The following is a 21,829-nucleotide window of genomic DNA, read 5'->3' on the forward strand; positions in this document are numbered from 1 at the left end:
TTGCCTGCCCTGCCTGGAAGCCCTGCCTGCTTGGAAGCCCTGCCTGCTTGGAAGCCCTGCCTGGAAGCCCTGCCTGCTTGGAAGCCCTGCCTGGAAGCCCTGCCTGCTGCCTGGAAGCCCTGCCTGGAAGCCCTGCTGCCTGGAAGCCCTGCCTGGAAGCCCTGCTGCCTGGAAGGATTGCCTTAGCCCTGCTGCTTGCCTTGCTTGCTGGAGGAGAAGTGCTGTGGACTGGGTGGTGGTGTGTTCCCCTGCTTGCTGGCCCTTTAGCTGCCTGTTCTGTTCTGCTGCTGAGAGCTTGTTTTAGTAGCCCTGCTGCTGATTTTTCTGGAGGTAAGTGGATTTTTTTTAATGGATTCTTTGGAATTAAGGTAGATTTTCAAAGATTAGTGTGACAAGGGAATGAAATATTGCCAGCACAACTACTAGTGAATTTTTTAAATATTAAATTTATATTAATTCACTAGCTGTGCTGGCACTATCTCATTCATTGATGGTGACAAGATGTGTGTAACTATCTAGATGTTCAACATGTGGTGATTAACTAGAACAGTTTCTAATCTGGTTTTGGACTTGGTTGCAGTGAATGTATAATGACTTAATGATTTGTATAAGATGCTTGGACTGTAGATCTGTCTTTCTAGTCTGTCATCACCGTGATGTTTACCTTGACCTGTGTTTCTTCCTAGGGTGTCTTTCTAGGGTGTACAGTCTTCGTAGTATAGTGAGGCTTAAATGTAGCTTTTTTGTCTAGTTTGTCATCACAACTGTTTACCTTTTATCTGTGTTTTCTAGGGTATACTGTCTATACCAAAGCTTAGCTCATTTGATGTTACAGTGAATATATGATTACATGATTTGTATAAGATGCTTGGACTGTAGATCTGTCTTTCTAGTCTGTCATCACTGTGATTATGCTGAAGGGTGGAGTAAAGGGGTGTGGCTATTAAAAGGAATGGGTGTGGCTTGATTGTGCATGGGGCGGGGCTTGTTTGTCAGGAAATGGCACAGTAGAAAGGTGGCAACCCTATTCAAATCATAGCTAGCTACAAGCCCCCAAATTTGACTCAAGATGCCCACTCCACCTATCTACCTCTTCAAATCTATCATGATTCAACCTTTTACCCTGATTTTGGGTGACTAACTACCCAACCATAGATTGGAAAAATTACTCATGCCAGAACACAAATGCCCAGAGATTCCTCGATTTTATCAATGCAAATGCTTTGGAACAGCTAATCAATACCCCAACAAGAGGTGATAATATCTTGGACTTGGTATTAACCAACATGAGTAACCACTGCAGCACCCCCTACAGTATCATCCTCCCTGGCAAGATCCAACAATAAAGCAGTCACTTTCGAAGTCACCATCTCCCCTGACCCCCTCTAGCTAGGGTCAAACAAAAAACTTCTCCAAAGCTGATTACAATCTCCTGAGGAATGGTATAAACAAACAGTTTCACAGCCTCCTTCCCCTCTGTAGAAACTGGCACCAATATCCAGATCTATACCAAAGTACTATACAAGCATTTATATAGATGCATGGAATCAGGAATACCCAACAGGACAAAATAATCCTCCGCAAGGAAGAGTAAACCTGTCTGGTGGACATCTGCAATAAAGTATATAACAAAAGGAAAAAATTGCAGTCTAGGACCAAGAAGGAGCAGGTGCCCAATTGGAAGCAATCTCTCCTTAGCCTGAACAAGCAAATAAGAGCACTAGTGAAATCCTGTAAAGCCAACTTAGACTCCAAATTGACCACATCTACTGGAGACAATCATAAGGCCTTCTTCACATATGTCCGCAATCTCAAAGGAAGCACCCAGATCTGTTCATAACTGGTGGTCAAGGACACCACATACACAAATGCTGTAGATATAGTCAACCTACTGGCTGACAGATTCAGCAAAAACTTCACCCCTCTGTCCCCCCATCAGTAAATTAGGACATCCTCAGTACTTGCCCCCTCCCCTTTTCTCTAGGGGAACATGTCCTCACTGCCCTCTCAAAGGCAAAAAATACAGCCTCCATGGGACCTGAAAACATCCCCGGCTGCATCCTACATGAACTCAGGCATGAACTTGCAGCACCATTAGGCACCCTATTCAACCAAAGCCCGAGTACCGGCTTTGTCCCAGCCGAGTGGAGGACTGCCACTGTCATCCCTTTACACAAAGGTGGAGTGTCCACGGATCTGGGAAATTATAGCCCCAACAGCCTAACTAGCCTGAGCTGCAAGACCATGGAATGGATTAACATGGACCTCATTAACAGGGACATTGCCAACCTCCAAACACTCAACCCCACACAGTTTGGCATTGTCAAGGGGAGGTCATGTCTGTTAAATCTGGTTGACTTTGAGACGGTCACCAAAGCATTGGACAAGAGGAAGATGGTGCACACCACCTACCTTGACCTGGCCAAAGCCTTTGACACTATTCCCCACTCGAGCATAATAGACAAACTCTCTCAACTAGGCATCATTCCGTATGTTACCAGATGGGTAGTAAACTGGCTCACTGATAGAACCCACCTAATCAAAATAGGGGAAGCCACCTCAAGCAGTAGACCCGAAATGAGCAGCATAACCCAGGGGATTGGTCTTGGGGCCTCTGTTATTTAGGATATACTTCTCTGAGATGCAGGCCAAAACCAGTGGGCTGTGGCTGACCAAGTTTGCTGATGACTGCAAGCTGGGAGCGGTTATCAATTCCCCAAGTGATGTGGTCGTCCTCCAAGAGGGTCTCACCCAAACAAATGAATGGTGCCAGAAACATGGCCTCAGGCTGAATGCCAAAAAATGCATCATCATCCTCTTTGTGGAAAGTGACATCACCACATATTATCACATTAATAACAACGTCCTAAGCATGCAATCAGTCGTGAGGGATTTGGGCACCCAAGTTGATAGCAACCTGACTTTTGACCACCATGTTGCTTCTGTTGTATGGAAAGCTTTCTACATGGCCCACCTCATAAGTAAGGGTATCTCATCAAGGGACAAGGAGGTCATAACATCCCTGTATTCTTTTCTTAGAAGGCCAATTACTGAGTACAATGCCCCCTTCGGCATGTACTTTACAAAGCACATGCAGCAGCTGGAGAGACCACACAGAGGTTCCTCAACAGGAGAATCCAGGACCTCGATACAGATAGGCTAAAAGCCCTGTCCCTCTACTCAGTTTCATACAGACTCCTCAGATGTGACCCCTGTCTGGCATACAAAGCAATCTCAGACCCTGCCTTGATGGGACTGCTGCATATCCGCAAGTCCACCAGAGTAACACGCATGAGTGACCTCAACCTGGTCTATGACATCAATAGGACTTGTTGGTGGGACAGATTTGTATCCCAGAGACTCCCCATCTGTGGAATAGACACCCTTTCCACGTCAAGCAGAGTACCTCATTATCCTTTTATAAGTGCAACCTGGATAACTGGATGGGAAACAGAAAATGCATCCCTGGGATTTTACCTGTGTCTCTGCTAGACAGAGGCTTTGTGTGCTGACTTGTCTAAACATGGGCTAAACTCTTGCCTGGGCTTATAAGGGCCTCAGGGCCAATAGCCTAGTAACTTCCTATGATCCTATAATATTATCCACCCAAGTGAGTGATGCCTGGCATACATCTGTGCAAGGACACTATCCTATCCCCATCTTGGTGTTTTCCATCCCTTATGTGTCTTTCTACATTCCTTTTAAATTTTCCAGCCTTGACCACTATCACTTGTCCATCCCCTGTGCATCCCCTATATGTCTGTGCTTATCTGCTGTCCTCCCTACCTTTTGTTTTTTCCACTGCAAGTGTCTGTATTTCTGTTTAGGTCTGTTTACATTGGTCTACCTGACCCTGCTGTCAGCTCTTCTTTCACTGTTTCATCTGATACACTTATTTCCTATATATGAAAAAGGGCTCTTTCTAAGAATGAATGCATGAATACATGTATACACACATAATTAATGAATCATCCTTCTTTCCCCAATCCTCTTTCATGCCTTATGGTAATCCTTGTGTCTGTCCCTGCTTTCTGTTCTCCCTTTTATTACTTTCCTATCTATCCCATTTCTTCTCCATTTATAAAAGATGAGTAATAAGTATTACACATTTGTAATGGAACTCCAACTGGGTATGTATGTGTAATTCTTTGTGTTCAGTTGTCTGTCTCTCTGTTTGCCTGCTTATCTATCAATATATATATATATATATATATATATATATATATATATATATATGTGTGTGTGTGTGTGTTTATCTGTCTACCTATCTAATCTCCTAACTACACAACCTGAGAAGTGGTAGTGATGGACAGTATATGGTACAGAGAGTAAATATTTTATTCTTATTCTATGCATATTATCAAAGTATTCATCGCTACTCCAAGAGTGTTTAACATGGTACCTAAGCCTCACTTAAGCAAACTGCAAAAAATAATACTAGATACATACGGTAAAATAAATACTAAGCAACCTCACCAGAACATTTAACCCATGTAAATCATTACCTAAGAAACTAGCTGAGCTCTAAACTATAATCAACTAAACAGAAATTAGCTGTAATGTCAAACTGAACTTAAAAAGAAAACCAAGTTATCCGAATTAAAGTAATATACATACTTGATTAAACTAACTAGCAAATATTAACAGAAACCTTATGACACATATTACAAAACTACTTCAAAACTACCCATAACGTTGTATGAACAGCTTAGTAGGTAGCACGTTTGTTGCAGGAAAAATTAAAAAGCAGTGGATTCAAATTGTAACTAAATAAATGAATGAATAGAAGAATCATAAAGTAATGTAGGTAGTAACAGAGTCTAGACTATATTTGCAGTACTGTTTCTGTTAGGTAGTGTTTTGAATTTTCAGGTTACATAGCCAATATGGTTCTTGAAGGATAATTTATGATTTATAAATATCCCTTTAAGTTTGGCATGGGCAACTTGTTCAGTTGGTGTGATATTTTGTAAATTAATTGAGATTTCACCTAAGGCAAATATGAATGGCTTAGATTTATTTGCATTTAATAAAACATTGATTATTTAAGCCAGTGTTCTAGGCTTTGAAGTTTTAGTTGTGTGAAATGTTGCAAATGACGAAAGGAGCTCCTACCTTTGTGGAATCCCTCTCTGCTACTGAAACAGCTTGCTTGCTCCGATTTTAATGGCAACCCTCTTCCTGGACACAACACGGCATCTCTGCTGGCGCACACATCTAGAGTTCAAATTTTACGCGCGAATGCGAAAGATAAAGACGTAAACCATCTGCACATATGGAAAAGACGAAAACAGGTCGCAAGCACCTACATTTGTACGACCGGACGCAAAGGGAGTCCTTAAAGAAGAACGCCCTTAATTTTTTTTTTTAAATTAGAAGTAAATTAATCTCCTGGCCAGCTGATTCCAGGGGGGTGCAAGTGCACCCCCTTGCACCTGCCTGTGGGCGCCCTTGCTCCAGACCCATCTGAGGGTATAGTTTCCAAGGATCCAATACCTTGAGTTTCCAGAGGCCAAGTCGGCTCCACATGGGAGTCGGAAGCGGCCTGTGGCTCTGAGGTAGCGGGTGTCAGAGGCTGCGAAAGCACCTCACTGAGAACCGGTGAACCGACGACTAGCTTAGAGGAAGCCTTATCATCGGTTTTGGAGCTCGGATGCCTGTCCTTGTCTTTATCCTTGCGTTTTTTATAGATTCCGGTCGTCGGAAGTTCCGCCGGCATTGTACAACTGAACCTGCGGCCAAAGTAATGAAAGGCAACATCGTACCGATGCTTAATAGTGCGTTGGTTAAATCTAGCACAAAACCGACAACAAGCAACATCGTGGTCAGGGCCTAGGCAAGGAATACAGTAAGAGTGAAAATCCTTATGAGGTATTTGCTTCCCACAAGAAATACAATTGTTAACTATGTCTGACATCGGTTTGGAGCAAGAAAAAAGTTTCCCCAACGGGGTACTTAGCTTTAATGAAGACTTCGGATCTGAAATTCGAATTCGAAAATCTCAAGAGTCGGCCGACCGGCACTTGCCAACTACTTTTACTTCGGGCACCGCATGTCAAGAAAGACTGAAGAAAATGGCGTCGGCTGCATCTTGTATATCCCTGGCGCACTGATGTCAGGGAAGAGGCGACAGCAGCCGACGCCAGACCAGGACTTTGGAATTCAGGCCGACTGCGGGTAGGCTGCCAGCAGGATAACCCAATTGTAATGACTGCAACAGTGAAACACAATGAACATTTACTGACCCAGCAAAGAGGATCCCAGATGACAGACCTGTGCAGTGGTATAAAACCCCAATGTGGCTGGGTCAACAGGCAATCAAACTGTACTTTAAATAAAAGCATATTATATTACAATATTTACAAATGCCACATCTCCTACCTGTCTGGGAATGCTTGCTTTTTCCTAGGCTTTGCTGACAGGCTGAGTCTTGGTCTCTTCTCTGGACGTTCATCACTACTGCTACTCCCACAATCGGTGTCAGACGTATCCCTCTGTGTGGGAGATTGGATTTCCCCAAGTATTTCTTTCCAGTCATTTTTTAAAGCTGCATACAAGCAACTAATTATGTACTAGGAAACAAAAGTACCAAAGACATAATTTCCAGAATCATTTAGCTACAGCAACACAATACATGAAAAGTCAAGTCTCCATTCCATGGTATGATATTCTTCATCAACTATAGAAATGAGTACAGAAAAAGACCACTATCATTAGCAACAGACAGTGAGGAAAGCAAATACAATATCTGCTTATGCTACAATATTGAGAATGGGAATAATTTTATATTAAAGATTAACTTAAAGGCTACTTTGACACGGCAAATGCAAGAAATAAGCCATTCAAAAAAGATGATTTTCCACTCCAAAATTAACAGTGTCTTGCATTAGCTACAGATTTGGTGAGGAAAATAACTTCATCTACAGTTTCATCTACAGTTTCAGTCTCCTTTTTAAGTAAGGATTTTTTTTTTTAACACTTTACTCCTGTTATTTTCCCATAGAGATCTGCTATTTCTATTCACCTGCACTTTCGAGATAGAAATACTTTCTCCAGAAATTGAACGAAAGACAAATGAATAAAGCACTGACTGTGACCAAGATGAATTCAAATCAACCAGCACCAAAAGAGTTTGCGAAAGATGATACAAGAGTTCCTAAAGCTGGTTTGACCACTGATGGGAGGTCGATTCAGTGCGCTGAAGTGCTATCATCTTCTACCAAAAAAGGTGTACATCATGCAATGCCTGGGACTAATTATCAACATTCGGCACAGCCAAGCTGTGTTTTTATGGTAAAGCTACACAGCACATTTAGAACTACACATGTTCACAGGCAATAACAAAGAAAGAGGCCAAGAACGTCAGCAAACAGTGAAGAGACCAGGCACCAAGCCTCCGACGGATAATGGCTCTCAGCTTCCTACAGTGACCAGTGGTAAAGATAGATATGCCATCTGTACCTGACAGCAATTCCTGCTTGCATTTTTCTAGCAAAAATACATTTTTCCTTTCTTTAAAAAAACTGAGGTAAAAACATGCATCCATCAAACAGTTTATCAAAATGGTAATCGGCCAAACAAAAAACTCAATGTGTGCCTGTCAAGTAGTGTGATCTTGACCACATTTGCATCTTTAAAATGCTTTGCTTCCATAATATGACAAAACACTGCCACAAGAAGAAAATAGCAAACACCAAATGTTCTACAAAAAACTAAGAACCTGTAAGTAATCACACACACACACACACACACACACACACACACACACACACACACACACACACACACACACACACACACACACACACACTCCTAGAAACAGTAAAGCTACTCTAACAGAACAAGACCTTTTTAAAAAAAATAAATTCACAAGGTAATTTAATAATCATAAAACACAGAACAAAGTACAACTGTCAAAATAAGAAGTAATACCTCAAAGTATGAAGACAGGTAAAAAATGGAAAAACTAGAAGCAATAAGAAAAAAATGTAACTAATTGACTTCAGAGAAGTCACACAGACAGAAAATAAAAATAAGTCTAAACATTAATACAAAGAAAAGTTGACACTTTTCCCAAAGGCAACATGGGGTCTTTGTTCCGATGAGAATATTTCATGTGGTAAGAAAGTCAGTCTGTTTGCAGAACATTATGGGTAAAAAGGAGGACCCAAGAGTCTGGGAAAAGCTTCAGATTCCGAATTACCCAGTTCCTGCTGACCTTTGTCCTAATGGTTGACAATGATGGATCTCCTCATTTCAGAATGTTTGTTTACTGACCAAAGTTAAAGGACCCTTTATAACATTTATTTAAAAAAAAAAAAAAAAGTAATGGAGACATCCAGCACAAGAACTGCAATCCCTACATCCCTCACAACGTAAAGGTCAGTTCAACTTGGAAAAAAGGAGAAAACTTCCACTACAGCAAACTCTGACAAAAAAAGTCTTCATAATAAAATTTATCTCCTTCTCTCCCCTCCCTTACAAAAGTACATGACACAACTTTACACTCCATGTTTAAACTTCATCCCAAAACAACTTCCATTGAATTGAAAAGTAATTTCCCTCACCACTGGATAAAAATGAAAGTGAAAAGGTTACTATAATATCAGATTTGTGCTGGCAGTTTCAATTCTGTCACTTTTTGGTCTATGACTCAGATTGGTTTATAACATATTCCCAGGCTACTAAAATCCACTTCACACCCATAACTCCTGGCACCTAAAGCCCCCTTCAGAAAGTTGTAGCCTTCAATCAGCAACTAAGAAAAATCTACAATAAAAAGCCCCCTAAACAGGACAATGTCCAGAGGACACACAGGCAGGAGACAGGAATGTAAGACTCCTGAGGAGTCGAAAATGCCAACTCAAATCTCTTGCTACAGTAAGTAAACACAAATGACACTGGTACTTTCAACTCAGATGTAAGACAAAGGTGGCTCATCAAGATAAAATACCCCTGATAATGGCCACTCCGAACCTGGAAGCAATAATGCCTTGCAAAAGTTTTCATGATGCCCAAGTACTAGCTGTACAAATGTCACCTCCAAAGCATTCTTGAAAAAGCTTTGCAAGGCACCCATAGATCTTGCAGAAAAGTGTGTCTAGAGCTGCAATACAGGCTTGCCATACTTTTGATAACAGCAAGTTGCTTTGGAGACTTTTTAGATATAAAAAGGGGAACGAGAACAAAAGGCTCACGTGGTGTCCAGTGCCATCAACAACCAGCTCAACAAATTACTCAAGCAAAATAATAAAAACAGGTTCATCCTGGTTTAGGTGCTTTCGTCCCTGCATGAAACAGGACTTCATCAGACCCAGGAATTCAATTAATGACCTTGTATAAATACATAATCAAACTGATCGTGCGAATAAACTCATAAAATGAAGTTGATTCAGTGCTCTAATTTAAAGAAACTGACTCAATTTCATGAATCACTAAGTTTTTATTAGCTCTAATGCAGTTGATGATCTTGTATTTTCTGGGGGAGAATATTTTAAACAAATTCAAGGGAGGGGCTAGATATGGGGGTGGCTTAGTCTCCGATTTATGCCAACTTGGTAATATATGTACACTGGATATAAAAGGTTTACACACCCCTGTTAAAATACCAGATTTCTGTGATATAAAAAATGAGACCACAATACATCATTTCAAAACTTTTCCCACCTTTAATGTGACCTATAACCTGTACAATTCAATTGAAAAATAAACAAATCTGTTAGGGGAAAAAAAGTATAAAAAATATAAAACTTACAATACGCTGGTTTCATAAGTGTGCACACCCTTAAACTAATACTTTGTTGAAGCACCTTTTGATTTAATTGCAGCATTCAGTTTTCTTGGGTACACACCTTCATCAATTAAAGAGACTCTGATTAGCCCCAATTATATCATGACCCCCCATTAATATTCCAAAACATGCACGTTGACTGGCCAGCATGCACGTTGTAAATCGACTTATACTAATGGAAAAAGGTCCGGTTCCCCGGACTTTTTCCATTAGTATAAGTCTTTTTTAAAACACTGTCTCGCTATGTTAAAGGAGTTTAACATAGCGACACAGGTTTAAAAAAAGCAACGGAGATCTCCGTTGCTTTTTTTAAAGATGTCTCACTATGTTAAACTCCTTTAACATAGTGATACAGTGTATAAAAAGCAACGGAGATCTTGCTTTCTCCATTGCTTTTTTTTTTAAACCTGTCTCGCTATGTTAAATGGGTTTAACATAGCGAGACATCTTTAAAATAAGCAACGGAGATCTCCGTTGCTTATTTTAAAGCTGTCTCGCTATGTTAAACCCAGTTAACATAGCGAAACAGTAAAAAGCAATGGAGATCTTGCTTTCTCCGTTGCTTTTTCCCACAGCTCTGATGTACTGCGTAGGCATACGCATGCGCAGTACATCAGAACTGCCACGGAATATCAGACAGCTGCAGAAGGGCAGCAAGGAGGCATTATACAATGCCATTATTTAAGAAAAGTAATTATTTTTTTTCTTAAATAATGTCATTGTATAATAGCAATAACCCACTTCTGGGTGTGGGTAATGCTGGATTTACCCACGGTTGGCTTTGTTTGGTCCACGCCAACTGTGGGTAAATCCAGCATTACCCACACCCAGGTGTGGGTTATTGCTATAATAAAGTTCAACTGTCCTAGTAGGATTTTCCTGACATTTACTCAGTTGCCTGCTACAGCAAAAGCCATAGTTCACAGACAGCTTACAAAGCATCAAAGGGATCTCATTGTTGAAAGTATGTCAGGAGAAGGGTACAAAAAATTTTCCACAGCATTGGATATATCATGGAACACAGTGAAGACAGTCTTCAAAAAGTGGAGAAAATATGGGACAACAGTAATGCTGCAAAGAACTGGACATCCCTCCAAAATTGATGAAAAGACCAGACAAAACTGGTTAGGGAGGCTGCCAAGAGACCCAAGGGTTGCAAGATAGAAGTTTTTTCTTACACAGAAAAACATCCAGGTCCGGCTAAAATTTGCAAAACAAATGCATCAAGTCTCCCAAAAGCATGTGGGAAAATGTGCTATGGTCTGATGAGACCAAGGTTGAACCTTTTGGCCACAATTCGAAAAGGTTCGTTTGACACAAAAACAACCCTTTGCATCACCAAAAGAACACCACCACCACGGTGAAGTATGGTGGCAGCAGTATCATGCTTTGGGGTTGCTTTTCTTCAGCTGGAACTGAGGCTTTAATCAAGATGGAGGAAATTATGAACAGTTTCAAATGACCCCAAGCATACATCCAAATCAATAAAAGAATGGCTTCACCAGAAGAAAATTAAAGTTTTGTAATGGCCCAGCCAGAGCACAGACCTAAATCCAATAGAAAATCTATGGGGTGACCTGAAGAGGGCTTTGCACAAGAGATGCCCTCACAATCTGACAGATTTGGAGTGCTTATGCAAGGAAGAGTAGGCAAATATTGCCAAGTCAATATGTGCCATGCTGATAAGACTCTTACCCAAGAACACTGAATGCAGTAATTAAATTAAAAGGTGCTTCAACAAAGTATTAGTTTTAGGGTGTGCACACTTTTGCAACCAGCTTATTGACTTTTTTTATTTTTTTATATTTTCCCCTAACAGATTTGTTTGTTTTTCAATTCAATTGTACAGGTTATAGGTCACATTAAAGGTGGGGAAAGTTTTTAAATTATTTATTGCGGTCTCATTTTTTTACATCACAAAAACCTGGCATTTTAACAAGGGTGTGTAAACATTTTATATCCACTGTATAGTTGGGAGAAAACTTGCATCTTTGACTCTGCCTATACAGAATGTTGGCAAACTTATTTACACTACCTAGATGTTTATTTTTTTGGGTAGCTCCCTTGACAGCATCAACAATTTCATTTTCTATATTAATCACACTACAGCATTTTAAAGTTTACTTACCAAACACTTGACAGATACAGTTCACTATTTGGATGTCAATGTTTTTTAAGGAGGTGACAAACAATTGTTCTGAATCTACTGTATATAGGAAACCAACGTTTTCCAATATTTATCTACATTTCAAAAGTGGTCATCCTCTACTTTGTAAAAAGAACATTTTCAAGGGCCAACTAGTTAGACCTGGCCAGAACGTCTTCTAATTACAGACTTCTTAATGTTGAATGTGATGAATTCATTTCTATGTTCTTCGACAGGGGATCGTCATTTGATTTCTTAACAAAATTCTGGGAGGAATTGTCAAGGGGTTGAGGTACAAAATATTCCCCTTTGTTAGGTACTGGCTACCATGTTGTTTCCAAAGGGATTTCTACAAATAAGCCAAGTTGATAAGGAGAGGTTCATACGATCATAGGAGATTATTAGGCCCAGAGATTATTTCAAGCCTAGCCATTTCATCCCAATGTAATGCCATAGAAATGTTGGTTAATACCCAAGATTGTATTTAGTAAAGACTGATTGATTTGGAGGGGATTGGGGGGGAGGGTTCACAAAGCCTATCCGCTAGAAGGTTTGCTATCTCACTGGGGTCAGTGTGTGTGATATTGTTGGTCACTAGTTCTGCACACGCTTGGGTCCTACCTTTTAGGCTACATACATAGCTATAAAAGGCCTTACGCTTATCTTTGGTTGTGCTAGCCAAGTTTTTCTCAAACAGGCCCTTAGAGGATTTGACAAGTTGTCTTATTTGCCTGTTGGGGCCGAGGAGAGTGCTTTTCCATTGTTGAGGTCCTGCTTTTGTTTTCATGGACAGAAACATTTTTGTGTTTATTGTAAAGTGTGTTGATGCTGGATGTCCACCATGGCGGCTTATTTTCACTTGGGGCTCTGGCTTTGATTCTTTCTGGTACAGTCGAATCTATACACTTATGCAAGTGATTGTATGGGGCTTTAGTGTAAGCTTCAGTGTAGATACCACTTCCAGCTGGGGGTGGGGCTCAGAACGCACTTGTACCTTCACCTAGGAGGGAATAGCTTGCCTTGGTAAAGGTTTATAGTCCGATTTAGTCCTTGGTTATCCAATATAATTCTGATCCCAGGTGGGTAAAAAATACGGTGAACAAAAATCAGAATATTCTTAAAATTGATGATTACTTATTCAACTTGTTAGATGATTCCCCAAACTTTGCATACAAGACAGGGAGGATCTCTTGTTTGAACAAAAAAGAAGTTATGTACTCACCATAACGTTCTATCTGTGCTGTCCAACTTCATTTATCCTTGACCTGTGGGATTCAGTTCCAAAATCAGAACTGACTCAGCCATACTACAGCCCAAGAAGATCAAAAACTCAAGCTTTTTTCCCTACCCATAATGCTCCTCTTCACTTTACCTCAGATCGAGTTTGCTGATTGACAGACAGAATGATATGCATCTTGAAAGTACATTTTTGGAGACCATATCTGGTATAGGATAGCTAAAGGAATAGTAAAATAAGGACACAGTTCGTTCCACCAAGAGATATCAAAGGATGGGGGTTGGAGGGAGGGCCATCAAGGATAAATGAAGACTGACAACACAGATGGAACACTATGATGAGTACATAACTTCTTTATCTGATGTTGCTGATCCTCATTTATTCCTTGACCTGTGAGACAGAATCCCCAGCTACTTTTTACAATGGGTGGATTCCAGGTATATTCTGAGAACCATAGAACCAAATGATGCTCTTCCCCTGAAGGCCAAATCCAATTTGTAATGAGTAATAAAGGTATGTGGGGTAGCCCAGGTTGCTGCTGTTCAAATGTCATCCAAGGAGGTTCTGCAGTGAAAAACTGTTGGAAGTGGCTATACCTTTGGCAGAGTGTGCCTTAACAAGTCCAGGTAATTTAACATGTTTTTGGTGTATATGAAGGATATGCAGTCTTTCAACCACCTAGACAGCGTAACTTTAGATAATGGTCTATCTAGTCTAGCACTAGAAAAGGCAATAAACAGCTGATCAGATTTTCTGATAGATTTTGTTCTATGAAGGTAGAAACACAACTGCCTGTGGACGTCTAGTCTAACAAGTGCAGACAATATTCACCTTTGTTTGAAAATTTTGGAAAGAAAACTGGTACATTTATAGCCTGAATAATTTTTGTCTCCGAAACAACCTTTGGTAGAAAGGATGGATTGGTCCTTAAAAGAAACCCTACCTGGGTGAAAAAAAAATCAAATACGGTGATTTACAAGATAATGCCTGAATTTCTGAAATTCAGGCATTATGGTGATTTACAAGATAATGCCTGAATTTCTGAAATTCTTCTAGCAGAGGTAATAGCTATTAATAAAGCTGTTTTTCAAGACAAGTACTTTAGCTCACAAGTGGCTGCAGGCTCAAAAGGGGAGTATATCAAAGTCTGAAGAACCAAACTGAGATCCCATGGAACATATGGATATTTATAAGGAGACTTCAGCATCAAGGTTCCTTTCAAAAAAGCCTTGCAAAGTTTTGGAGACATTAATGAGGTGTCCTGTAACCCATTGTGAAAGTTTGAATTGGCCGCTAGCTGAATCCTGGTGGTAGAGGCAGAAGCTCCTTGTTCAAAAACTCAAAACTTTTGTGATGGGGCTGAGAAAGTCTCAATATGATTATTAGGAGTCCAACATGAGAATTTTTGCCATTTGCTACAATAAAGTTTTCTAGTGGAGGGTTGGATTTGTGCGAGGTCAAAATCTTATGGATTGGAGAAGACAATGTTATGCCTGGCAATCCATGGAAGTGGAGAAGCTATGCTGTGAGCTTTAGGTTCTGAAGGTTCGGGTGAACTAATCCCTCTAGATGGGACAGACGATCTAGAGCCAGATCCAGTGTCTATGGTTGCTGAATCAATTGCCATATCTGTCAAGGGCAGATTAGGGCAATGAGGATCATTTTGCTCTTCAACCTGGTTGCTTTCTTCAGAAACTGAGGGATTAACAGTATCAAGGGAAAAGGAAGTCCCAAAGGCAAATCATGAAGGACAGCATCTCTCGGGGACTCCCCTGGAGGAGAGGGACCTGAGCAAAGTAGCTGATGTACATGTTGTTTAGGGGCGATCCAAAGAGGTTGCAGCAAGGCTTGCCCTAGAGGCAAAAAATAATCTGTGCCACTTTCGGGTTGAGAGACTACTCGTGAGGCATGAGGATGCATCTGCTTAGCTTGTCCGTTATCATATTGGAAGTCCTCAACATGTGCGTTGCTATTAGAAAGTGGTTGGAAGAGGCCGCCCACTCCAAAACTCTGAGTGCTTCTCGACAAAAAGGAGAACACTCGGTTCTTCCGTTTGTTGATGTACCAGATGACTGACATGTTGTCAGTCTGGATCGCAGTTGTCTCTGAAGGAAGGACAACTTGAAAGGCCTGCAACGCTAACAGCACTGCCCTCATCTCTAGGACACCGATATGCAAGGTGACCTCTGTATGTGACCAAGTGCCTTGGACTGTCTTGCCTAGATAATGCCCCCCCACCCGATCTGGGAGGCGTCCATGGCCATTATGGCCTGAGGCTGAGGTTGTACGAAAGGCTTTTCTGCTAGAATATCCATAGAGTGAATCCACCAGAGATCAGTTTTGCAACAGATGGCCACTAAAATATGATGCAACATCGGCTGATGAAGAATGGACCACTGGGATGCCAGAAGCCATTGCAGAATCCTCATGTCGAATCTTGCTGGAGGTACCAAGGTAATGGTTGCTGCCATAGAACCTAGAGCCTGCAGTACCAGATGTGCGGCTACTGTCTTGCAGATGATGATTCTCCTGACTTGAAATCTGATTTTTTCTAAATGGGGAAGGGGAAGGGAAGCTATGCAAGTGCTTGTATTCAGATTTGCAGCTATAAACTCCAAATTCTGCATTGTTATCAGATGAGATTTGGCATGGTTTATTGTGATTCAGAAGTAGGCACAAGTTTGAAGGACAAAAGTCCCTTGATTTTCCTAAGAGATGCTTGGTGGGACTGGTGATGAGCCAGTCATCTAAATAAAGAAACACTTGGTGTCCGTGTAGTCTCAAATAAGATGCTACCACCGCCATGCATTTGATGAACACCCTGGGGACTGTGGTGAGACCAAAGGGCAGGGCTCTGAATTGATAGTGACTGGCTCCCAGCCAGAAGCAGAGAAATCTCCTGGAGCACTTGTCCATCTTCATGTGGTAGTACACGTCCTGGAGGTCTATTGAGCACATTCAATCATCCTTTCCTAGAAAGGGAAGGATGGACTTAACCGTGACCATCCAGAACTATGTCAAACAGATTTGTTCAAAACACTGAATTCCAAAATTGGTCTCCAGTCCACTGTCTTCTTTGGCACTAAAAAGAACCTTGGAGTAAATTCCAGATTCTTTCTGGTCTGAAGGGACATGCTGAAAGACTTTTTTGTACCATTTTTCGATTCCCTCTGACTGGGTGGAACATCAGGGATCCTTCTGAATTTTTTGGGAAGGGTGAGAAAGGGAATGGTGTATCCTCTGGTAATAATCCTTTGCACCCAAACATCTGTAATTATTTCTAGCCAAGCTTGTTGGTGTAAGGACAATCAGGACTCCTTTCAGAAGCACTGATAGGATTAAGCTGAGAAAAATGTCTGTGGAACCCTGATTTTGCAGGCCACATCTGCCGCATGGATGGCGTCTTCTATTAAAACTCCCCCCTCTGCCCCTGGGGGAGCTGCTACCACATGTCCTGGAAAGGCCCTTGGGACTTTTGGAACCACATTTACCCACTCCTCTGGTTCCTAGGGATGGACCGTTGAGTAGAAAAACATACACCCACTGCAGAGAGGGACTTCCCATCTTTGTTGCACCTGGACAAGGTTTCTCGAACTTTTGGGTTCAAAAAGAAATCCGTCAAAAGGCACATTGATGAATGAAGACTTCAATGGCTCTGCAAATTCACATAAGCACATCCAGACATATCTCCTCATGGTTACTCCAGATCCCGCTGCTCTGGTCATTCCTTCACCTGCATGCACTATGAGCCTCATGGGCGAGCTGGATATGGACTCGAGAGTGGCCACCTGAGAAGAAACCTTTTCTTGGACTTCTTCAGCTACAGCTCCTACAATGGTATTTGATAACTCCTTAATCAGATCCCTTTGGAGTGTAGTGCAATGTGCCATAAAGTTCAATGACTGTAGGGCAAAGGTCCATGAGGCATATACCCACTTCCTGAACCGATCCATCCCCCGAGACTCTTAATTTGGAGGACAGATAGTGGAACTTTCCTCAGACAGTCCTTTCTTTGCGGCTGCCACAACCACCATGGCATCTACTGCTAACCCTTTAGCACAGAATTGAAAATCTTCAGATGATGAAATAATTTTATCTGACATCTTAGGGATTGGCTCTATGGAATCAGGAGCCTTCCATGCCTGCTATGCGATTAGCTTGCTACGATCATCATCTGGTGGAGTTGCCCAAGACGTAGATGGCGAGAGCAGACAGCTTGAAGGTATACAGACTCCAATGGGGAAAGATGTTGGGACTTCCAGCCACTTGTCTGTTTAAGGATCTCAAAGGAGACCTCTTCAGGGGGGGTGACCTAGGGGAACCCTCCCCTTCATTGTAGTCAACATCTTCAGTGACTGATTCTTCTTGGGAATCCAAGTGCTTCCTCTTGAGCTTTCTCTTGTGAGGAACTTCTTCAGTGGGAAAATCTGAAGTGTGAAAGAGAACAAAACCTGGACAGGTGTATCCTGCAGTTTGGGCCCTCGCTGTTCTGATGCAGAGGCTGGTGGAGACAGTCAAAGCAAGAGGAAGGGCCAGGGATTAACTCCAATCGGGGAGCAAATGACTGGGTGCCCACTGAGGACAAAGCCCTCTCCACTGCATGGAAGGCAGGTCCTCCATAAGAGGGAAGGGAGCCTGGAACAGAGAATGACTGCCTCAGAACAAAGGTCACTCCCCACCCCGAGGAGACCACCTCTGACGCAAAAGCCAGAACAGAGCTCATGCATGGAGAGGCCCCAAGGTGCAGTGATGGCTCTGAAAAAACTGGAGTAGACACCTGCCCCTGGGAAATGACAGTAGAACCCTCACCCCAGGAGCACTCTGGTTCTGGGAGGTCTGAAGAGCTCAGGGTAGAAGTCAGCATTGCAGAAAAAGATCTGGCCAGAGTTGAAACAGTGCCTGAGGGATCGGAGCCTGGGTCTCCAAAACCACAGATGGGATCAGAGGAGGAAGATTCGGTGGAGTAGTAGTTCCAGAACTACAGGTAGTCAGAACTGAGGACATAGGAGGCAATCCTCTCGCCATAAGAACCTGATCCACTAGCCTCAGCACGTCCAATTCTGATAAGCTCTTGGTAGAGTGAACTGATTGGGTGGACGGAGATTGATTTAGGTTTCTCCAAAAAGAGATTTGGCAATTGTCCCTTATAGGGATCTATAGATGGAAAATAATGCGTTCTTGGAAGCATCAACTCTGGTTCTTCAAGAATTACTGTCGGAACCGTAGGTGAAGGTGCAGATATAGTGGATGGAAAAGAGGTTCTCTGTTCCAAGGTCTTGTCCTGTTTTTGTAGCGTATGCTCTGGAGCCAAAGATACAAACAGACTTGGAGCAAAAGCTTTCAGTTCCATAGGCATTTTCAGAACCTCTATTTTAGATTTCTTAGCCACCGGTGCCGAAGGGGAAGTCGGCACCGAATTACATTTCCTCTTATGTTTTTCAGTTTTTGAAGAACAGGAAGAAGGGTCAGACCTACTTTTGGAACGAGATAAGGCCTTGTCAAAAGATTTAAGCATGCCTTTTAACATTAATTTATTCTTTCGTTCAACTAAGGCTCGATGACTAAATTCATGGCATATTGAGCAGTCTTCCTGTAGATGTAACGAACCTAAGCAATACACACATAGTGAATGACCATCTGAATTAGGCATTTTCCTCTTGCACTTATGGGATTTTTTTAAAGCTGGAAGTGCCCTTTCCTGTACTGGTCATATCTATAGAAAAAAGAATATCACACAAAAAGACAACTGGAAATTAAGATAGAGGGAAATTTACAGTTAAGTGTTAAAAGCAATGGTAGGGCTAGAATACCCAGGGGTAGAAAGGTATCTGTACCGAGAAAAGGAAAGTACATAGAGAAGTGCTACCAACAATGGTAGACAAAGAGTACCAACGGTATACAAGACATTTTTTTTTAAACTAGAAAAAGGGAAAATTGAAAGAAAGTCTACCAGCTATGGTAGCGAAGATTTCACTGAGGTGAAAAAGGGAGCAAAAGGAGAAAATGTATAGTAGGAAGTTTCTAAACCTAATATAAGAGACCAACAAAGAGAAAGGGAAACTATAACAGATAACTAGAGAATTTTTAAAATACAACTGTACTTAGCTCGAGAGATTTGGCGACGTGTCTGACACTGGAAACAGCAAACGAGTTCTGAGGTAAAATGGAGAGGAGCATTACGGGTAGGGGAAAAAAAGCTTGAGAGCTTTTGGTCCTCGTAGAATGTAGAACGCCAGAGTCTGTTCCAATTTTGGAACCAAATCCCCGCAGGTCAAGGAATAAATGAAGATTGACAACATCAGATAATATATTTCCTAAAAATGGATCCTTTAAAGGTATACGTATATGTGGATCCTGTAGTCAATGTTCCTACTTTTTACAGCAAAAGTCTATTTATTTGAACAACTACTATGATTCCAAGATAAATCTTGCTAATGGCCACTAAGTGGGTGATTTATCTTGTTATATGTTGGGGTTGTCCCAGTTTTTACACTGGGAAGATGGAGACAGTTCCAGAAAATAATTTACGAGCACAATTACAATATTTTGAAATGTAGTTCCAACAATTCTTTATATAAGTACACCCTGATCCAACAATTTTTTATATAAGCACACCCTGAACTGTACTGATTTTTCTAAGTTCAGCTTTGGTAAAGTAGAAGTTGTAATGGGGGGGGGGGGGTCAGTGGGAAACTCAGGTTGAATATAGGGAGCTAATGTGACAACATAGATTGAATGCTTCCTTGACCCCAGGATTGAATGAGCAGCTTTCTATTCTACCTGTAATAAAATCGAGCATGGCTACAATATAACTATTAAGCATGATCATGGTATGTACGCACTATATTTGTTTCTTTAGTTTAATCTCTGGTGTATTTTTATTGATTTACGACATTTAGCATTTTTTTGGTTATAATTAGAACTATTGACTCTACTTTTAATATTGTGTTTTTTGAGACAGTATTTTTATAGGTATATGCACGGTTTCTTTAAATTAGAGCACTGTGATCAACTTCATTTTAGGAGTTTAATCACATGTTCGATTATGTATTTATTCAAGGTCATTAATTGAATTCTATTTCTGATGAAGTTGCACTACACGCAGGGACGAAAGCACTATACCAGGCTGACTATTTGTTTATTTTATATGTTAAATGTTTTTTTCCTTGATTATTGGATGAGCCTGTTTTTACTGTTTTGCTCATGCAATTCATTGAGCTGCTTTTTAGTGGCACCGGACACTATGTGAGCCTTTTGCTCTCGTTTTCTTCAGTGTATGTTGTAGCTGCACATTCATACAATGGGTTCTCCTTGGTATACAAAGAGCACAAACAATTGATATTTTTTTTCTTATTCCTTTAGTGCTATCAAAATAAAACTTAAACTGTCTGTGCAAAGATATACAACAATGCAATAAACATGTTCTTCTATTTAAATACCATGGAACAACAGAGGGAGATCAAAAGCTTGATTAATACTACAATCCATGGCAATCTCTGGCATGAAAACAAACAAAACAAAAACAAAATAAATAAGAGTACAAAAGGAAACTAACCTTCTGGAAAACAAGATACAGTGGCTGGAGTACAAAGTATGCATCTTTGAAACCATTTGTGGTGAAGCAACAGGGACTAAAAACAAGGTCTATAAAGTAAGGCAGTCTGCTGAAGAAAGTTGTTCAACTACAAAGTAAGCTTTCTCAGCACAAAAAGGTCCCCATGCATGAAGAGGGAACTTGACAAATTAAAGAAAAGTTCCTTTCAAAAATGCTTTTCTTACCTTGAACAAAGCCATAGAAGATCATCCTGCCCCTGGTGAAAACAGCAGTCAAGAGGACTTTAACAGAAGTGAAACTCACCCCAGAATATTTGAAAAAAAAAAAAAAAACAACAGTTTCTTCCTTCTGTTGTATAGTTTATGGCAGGGGACCACCAAATTGGCTTCCTTTTTTTTTGGAGGAGAGCATCTTGGTTCTATTTGGGATGGCACGATTCATGCACAAATGGATGTGCTCGTACAGTGCCTTAATGTAGGATTCACCAGTCAAACTTTCAGCTCCCGTCTGCATGGGTGCCATGAAGTTTGTCACTTCTGACTTAAGTAGCATGAAGTTGGCTTTGGAGAAGTTTTGTTTATGGACGTTTCCTTACTTGGGGGTGGGGGTGGGATGTGGATGTCAAGGATGATTTGCTTATGCTCAGACCTGACCAATGAGGGGGTGACCACTGGTGTGGAGTATCTATCTCCCATGTTGGTAATGACCAGGTCTAGGATACTGCAGCCCCTGGTGGGACAATGGATTAGTTGATCCAGGGCACTGGAATTTAAGAATTCCAAGAACCATTGGGAAAAGGTGTTGGTACCAGAGTAGTTTTCCCAGTTAATGGCAGGGTAGTTGGAATCACCCAGTATTAGGGTGTTTGGTTGTATCTCAATATTTTCCAGCATGTTTAGAAAGATGTGGTGAGAATCTTGGGGCATGGTGGGGGGGGATCTGTAGCAAGCTACAATTTGGATTGCAGTCTTACCTAGTGTTAGCTGCATCTGGAGAATTTCAGATGCATTGTGTTGGGCAACTAGCCTGGAGGTGTGAATATCCCTGGTGAATATGGGCACTCCACCTTTAGTGTTTCGGTCTTGGTTTGTTGGCCAAAAA

At 41.2% G+C, this 21,829-nt stretch overlaps 1 protein-coding gene across 1 annotated transcript in view; it reads right to left on the reverse strand.

The window, feature by feature from the left end:
- The window catches only part of ATR (ATR serine/threonine kinase), a 1,835,177-nt gene that overhangs the window by 1,652,949 nt on the left and 160,399 nt on the right, over positions 1-21,829 (reverse strand). The window contains exon 5 of the mRNA XM_044071973.1: positions 6,382-6,572. Coding sequence (XP_043927908.1) covers positions 6,382-6,572 — 191 coding nt within the window. The remainder of the gene's footprint in view (positions 1-6,381; positions 6,573-21,829) is intronic.

Source organism: Protopterus annectens, chromosome 5.part0 (assembly GCF_019279795.1).
Source record: "Protopterus annectens isolate FY-2018-M chromosome 5.part0, PAN1.0, whole genome shotgun sequence".
NCBI classification, from domain to species: domain Eukaryota; kingdom Metazoa; phylum Chordata; order Ceratodontiformes; family Protopteridae; genus Protopterus; species Protopterus annectens.